Source organism: Tetrao urogallus, assembly GCF_951394365.1.
Source record: "Tetrao urogallus genome assembly, chromosome: Z".
NCBI classification, from domain to species: domain Eukaryota; kingdom Metazoa; phylum Chordata; class Aves; order Galliformes; family Phasianidae; genus Tetrao; species Tetrao urogallus.
In genome coordinates this window covers 58,462,803-58,468,723 of record NC_136816.1, presented here as the reverse complement: position 1 = coordinate 58,468,723, position 5,921 = coordinate 58,462,803, and the positions used below count along the sequence as shown (strand labels likewise).

At 44.0% G+C, this 5,921-nt stretch overlaps 1 protein-coding gene across 1 annotated transcript in view; it reads left to right on the top strand.

The window, feature by feature from the left end:
- Positions 1 to 150: 150 nt before the first annotated feature.
- Positions 151 to 5,921, top strand: part of MTREX (Mtr4 exosome RNA helicase) — a gene marked incomplete at both ends in the record, with an annotated part of 41,916 nt that continues 36,145 nt past the window's right edge. Inside the window, 6 exons of the mRNA XM_079548606.1 lie at positions 151 to 251; positions 400 to 531; positions 3,258 to 3,324; positions 3,939 to 4,001; positions 4,887 to 4,999; positions 5,645 to 5,819. Of these exons, the coding sequence (XP_079404732.1) occupies positions 151 to 251; positions 400 to 531; positions 3,258 to 3,324; positions 3,939 to 4,001; positions 4,887 to 4,999; positions 5,645 to 5,819 (651 nt within the window). The remainder of the gene's footprint in view (positions 252 to 399; positions 532 to 3,257; positions 3,325 to 3,938; positions 4,002 to 4,886; positions 5,000 to 5,644; positions 5,820 to 5,921) is intronic.

Sequence of the window (5,921 nt, the reverse complement as noted above, 5' to 3'; positions counted from 1 at the left end):
GACGCCCCGTACCGGAAGCGGAAGCTGCCGGGAGCGCGCGCGGGGAGGTGGCTCTGGATACCGTCCGCCCCCCCGCTGCCATTGGCGGCACCTGCGGAGCGGTTGGCGGGAGAGGCTGCGCCGCGCGGGGCGCTGTGGGAGCGCGGCAAGATGGCGGACACGTTTGGGGATGAGCTTTTCAGCGTGTTTGAGGGTGACGCGGCCGCCGCCAGAAGCAAAGCGGGTGTCGCTGAGGCTGCCAGAGGACTGGGGTGAGGCTGGGGGAGCTGGGCCGGCCCGGCGTGGCTGGCCTCGGCGGGAAGCTTTGGTGGGGAAACGCTGCGCGCGTGGGGCGTTTCCTGAGCGGGTTCCCGGGTTGCGCCCTGAGCACGGTGCGATCTGCGCCCTCTGTGTTCGCAGAAAGCGGCAGGAGGACATACCGTCGGGAGCCGGGCTGGGGAAAACCAGAAGGGACGCTGAGGTCGACAGCACGGAAGGAACGAGTTCGGGAAAGAAGCCGAAACTGGAAGATGTCACGTCAGAAGATAATAAGTAAGTACCCGGCTTGCTTACAAAGGCTATGTAAAGGAACAATAGCTGGACAAAATGATTAACTGAACGCCTGTTGTGATGGATGAGTGTGTAAGGCTTTGCTCTAGTATGAATTCAGATACGAATCTGTTGAATCTGATATGTTTATGTGAGGGTGTGCTAATGAGGAGTAACACTGTAAGCAAAAGGTGCTTGTAAAGAAGGAAAGTAGATCCAGAGTTGCCATTTTAAGTCAGTTTCACCTTTTGTGGAGTCACTAAAATGTGTGCTTGCCCACAGTACCCACAGTAGCTCTCTGAAATAATCATAGAATCATAGAATGGCTTGGGTTGGCAGGGACCTCAAGAATCATTAAGCTGCAACCCCTCCTTCTCCAGACTGAACAAGCCCAGCTCCCACAGTCTCTTTTCGTAGGGGAGGTGCTTCAGTCCCCTGATTATCATTGTGGTCCTCCTCTGGGACCCTCTCCAACTGCTTCCTCTCTTTCTTGTATGGGGTCCCCAGACCTGAATGCAGTACTCCACGTGGGGCCTCATGAGAGCAGAGTAGAGAGGGACAATCACCTCCCTGTCCTTGTTGGCCACCCTTTTCTGATGAAGCCCAGGATACCATTTGCTTTCTGATATGCAAAAGAGAGAAATGTACAGGAAGTGGAAGCAAGGTTGTGTAGCCTGGGAGGAATACAAGGCTGTTGTCCGTATGCATAGAGATAGAATTTAGAAAGGCCAAGGCACAGATTAAGCTGAACTTGGCAAGGGATGTCAGAGGGTTCTACACAAGAAGGGGTTCTACAGGCATATAGTCAGGAGGAGACAGAACAAGGAGAGAGTTCCCCCTCTGATGAAAGGTAATGGACAGCTGGCTTAGGACGTAGGAAAAGCTGAGGTACTCAATGAGTCCTTTGCCTCAGTCTTCAGGCTTCCCATGCCATGGACCCTGAAACTCTAGGTGAGGGTGTGGGGAGTGGTTTCTGTCCCCCTGTAACAGTGGAACAAGTCCGAGACCTCATGTAGCTGAATGTATGTAAGTCCACAAGGCTGGGTGATATGCGTCTCAGGGTTCTGAGGGAGATGGCTGATGTGGTTGCTGAGCCACTCTCTGTCATATTTGAAAAAACGTGGCTATCTGATGAAGTCCCCAGTGACTGGAAAAAGGGAAATGTTACTCCCAAGGAAGAAAGAAGACCCAGGGACCCACATTCTAGTAAGCCTCACCTCTGTGCCTGCGAAGATCATGGAGCAGATCCTCATAGAAGGCACATGTGAGATGTGATTTGAGACAGCCAGCATGGTTTCACCAAGGGCAGATCGTGCCTGACCGATCTGGTAGCCTTCTATGATGGAGTGACAGCTTTGGTGGATGGAGGAAGGGCGATGGATGTCATCTACCTGGACTTCTGCAAGGTTTTTGATATGGTCCCTCACCACATCCTTTTCTCTAAATTGAAGAGGTGTGGATTTGAAGAATGGACTTTAAATGGATGTATTTTTGATGGATTAGGAATTGGCTGGCTGGACGCAGCCAAAGGGTCATCAGTGACACAGATGATGGCATCGAGTACACCCTCAGCAAGTTTGTGGATGACACCAAGCTGAGCAGTGCAGTCAATACACTGGAGAGAAGGGAAGCCATCCAGGGGAACCTGGACAGGCTGTAGAATTGGGCCCATGAAAACCTAATGAGGTTCAGTAAAGCCAAGTTCAGGGTGCTGCAGTTGGGTCAGGGCAATCCCAGGTATTTATAAAAACTGGGGGAAGAGCTCCTTGACAGCAGTCCTGAAGAGAAGAATTTGGGGATTCTGGTAGACGAGTCTGGTGGGGGTTGGTCATGAGCCAGCAGTATGCACTTGCAGCCCTGAAGGCCAACTGTGTTCTGGGCTGCATTAAAAAAGGGGTGGCCAGCAGGGAGAGGGAGGTGATTGTCACCCTCTACTCAGGTCTTGTGAGGCCCCATCTGCAGTACTGCATCCAGGCCAGGGGGCCCCAGTACAGGAAGGATGTGGAGATCTTAGAGCAGGTCCAGAGGAGGGCCACTAAGATGATCAGAGGGCTGGAGCACCTCTACTACGAGGAAAGGTTGAGGGAGTTGGGCTTGTTTAGCTTGGAGAGCAGAAGGCTGTAGGGAGACCTCATTGTGGCAATCCAGTACTTGAAGGGAGAGTGTAAACAGGAGGAGGAATGGCTGTTTATGAGGGTTCATAGTGATAGGATAAGGGGGAATGGTTTTAAACTGAGACAGGGGAGGTTTAGGTTAGATATTGGGAGGAAGTTTTTGACACTTCACCAGAAGGTGGTGACACACTGGAACAGTTTGTGGATGCCCCATCACTGGAGGCATTCAAGGCCAGGCTGGATGTGGCTCTGAGCAGCCTGATCTGGTGATTGGTGACCCTGCACATAGCAGGGGGTTGAAACTACATGACGTTATGGTCCTTTTCAACCCAGGCCATTCTATGATTCAAAAGATGTTTTGTGATACAAATTTTTTTAGGTGTTAAAAATCAGAAAGTGTGATAGCTAAAGTATGTAGTTATCGTATAGTAAAATGTAACTGTCAAGTAATCTTAGTACTTAGTAGTACTTAGTACTATTCAGTTTAAGTTTGCACATCTTTTTGGTTTTGTTTTGTTGCAGTTAAAGTAGAGGTGACGTTTAACTTCTTCCCATATGTAAAGAAAACAGAGTTTTCACATACATTTCTGACAATCCTAACTTAAGTGTTTTTAGTCTGGCAGACCTGATGCCACATGTGAAGGTTCAAGCTGTGGAAACTGTTGAAGGCTGCACACATGAGGTAAGTGCAATGCAAATGAACATGGAAAGTCTAGACTTTTTTGTTCAAGTGCATGTGTTACTATTGGTATTATAATATCATTTATATAATATTGTTTATTGTTGTACTAATTACAGGTTATTTGATAACACACTTAAAATTGTTGCTCGTGTTGTAATGTAGTAACTGAAGAGAACTTAAGTATTTAACATGAGAGAATGTTTGAACATTTGTCCCCTCAAGGGACAGGAACTCCACGTGTGTAAAGACATTTTCCTTGTAAGGGGAGTGAGATCAATACGAACTGAGTAATTGCCTATAACCTCTGGTGGTCAGAAGCCCTGACTGCATCTAGGCCTGAAAAGTTCATGTTTCAAGCTAGCTAAAGCAGACACATTTCACGTCAGGCAGCAGAGAGTTTCAGAACTAAGAAAAGTAGTTGGTGATAGAGGTGCGTAGAGATGGTAAGAGGAAGGAAGGACACACTGGAACATGAGCCTATAGAACCAGGACAATAGAAATTCAGGTAAGTTTTAATATATTTGTAATCTCTTGCCCAAGGTAGTCATAGCTTTACTTGTGACTGGAGTGGACACAGGATGGTCTAACATTTTTGTTTAAAATGCATTTTATAGGTTGCACTTCCAGCAGATGAAGAGTTCACAGGTCTGAAGCCAAGGACTGGAAAACCTGCAAAAGTATGTGTGTGAGATTTGTACAAAGGGGGTTAAAAGCACTGATGTCCACTTACCTCTTGTATAAACCATAGGCATGGCGCTCTGCAAGATCAGCATGAAAAGCAGTTGAAGGAGGGAGTCTTGCAGTAACAGAATGCCCCTGTTTTGGCTGAAGGTTGCAGGAATAAGCAGATAAACAGTCCCAGCACAGTCTTGAAGGGAAGGAGTGGGACTTCTTGCTTGATAAACTGTGAATTTAATGTTAGAATTAACACGCCTGAGTATGATGATCAGCTCTAAGAATATAACGCTAAACTTTCATGACTATAGTATTCAGCTCTCCACCCACACTTTGCAAAACTATCCAGTGAATGTCTTGGTAGGCTTTGGCAGACAAGCATTTGTGAACTTGTTCAAGTGAAAACTTCTGGGAGGCACTCTCTCACAGACAAATATCATGTATTACTGATTTTGTAAAACTCTTCTTGGAGACTGGCAGGCAAAGTCCAAACTATACTAGAAATGCAATAATGTGTTAAGTTACCTCTGTTATCTTTTGGGCTAAGTAGATGAGGAAAAAGGTTGTGCTTTGCTAGTAAGGCTAGATAGTGGCTCAGAAAGATGGTTTGTAATGAATGAGATTGATGTCTGCATTTTAAGTTTGGTAGAGTAAAATGAAGTGCTCGTATGGAGTGTTGTTATGATTTGTTTTTATTCTGTGACATCAGACAGTAGTTTCACTGGTACATTATGGTTTCTCTTCCTGACTTTTAAGATTAATTGAAATTACAGTTGTCTACTGCATGATTTCTTTCTGCCTGTAGTCTGCATGCTTAATCAGAAAATAACTAGATATAGATAATGATCTATGATAAAAATATGTATTTTCTCTGTTTCTTTTTCCAGGAATACCCATTTAGTCTTGATGCCTTTCAGAGAGAAGCTATTTTGTGTGTAGATAATAACCAGTCTGTATTGGTGTCAGCTCATACCTCAGCTGGTAAAACGGTGTGTGCAGAGTAAGTAATTTTCTGACAATCTGACCAGGGAATGATGTGATGTTTTTCCTGTCGTTTTATTCAGCCATTGTTTTGTTTTTGTTTTTTTTCATTTTTTTTTAATTAAATTGACTAAATTCAATATATCACATTTTTTTCTTTTTCTTTTGTAGTGGTTAGTGGCTTTTTTAATGTTTGTCTTCTTGTTGAGATATTTTTCTGTGTAAGGAGAGGAAAAATTCTGCAATGTGGATTTGTTTCCCAGCTTGTATCTGTAACTAATAAAGAAGTTTGTGTATGTTTTATTTTCTGTCAGAATTTTATTTTATTTGTGTTTTGCTGTATGTCAGACGAAAGGGTTTGACAACTGGATGTTTGTCAGGATTTGGTCTGGCAGCACAATTGCTTTGCTGACCTGAATAGTGAGGTATATGTATAAATATATTAGGATATGGGTTCAAATAGTAATAGATTTTTGGTTAAAATGAGATGTGCTCAAATTCCATATAAATTCGTTAACTTGTCAGTGATTGATTGCTCTCCAAAGGGGTAGGAGTAGTGTTCTGAATTTTTTTAAATTATTTTTTAAATCAGAAGATCAAAGGAAAGTAAGAAGTTGTTAATTTCTTCCTGACAACTTTTAATATGTACAATGTTTGAACATAGGTATGCAATTGCCTTGGCCTTGAGAGAAAAACAGCGTGTGATATTTACAAGTCCAATTAAAGCTTTGAGTAATCAGAAATACCGTGAGATGTATGAAGAGTTCCAGGATGTTGGTTTGATGACTGGAGATGTCACCATTAATCCTACAGCTTCTTGTTTGGTGATGACAACAGAGGTAATCAACATGAATTCTTAATCTGTCTATTTTTTTACCCTTTTTTGATTGATAAGGTCTAATATTGTTAGATTAATGTTATCAGAAGCTCAGGTTTAAAAA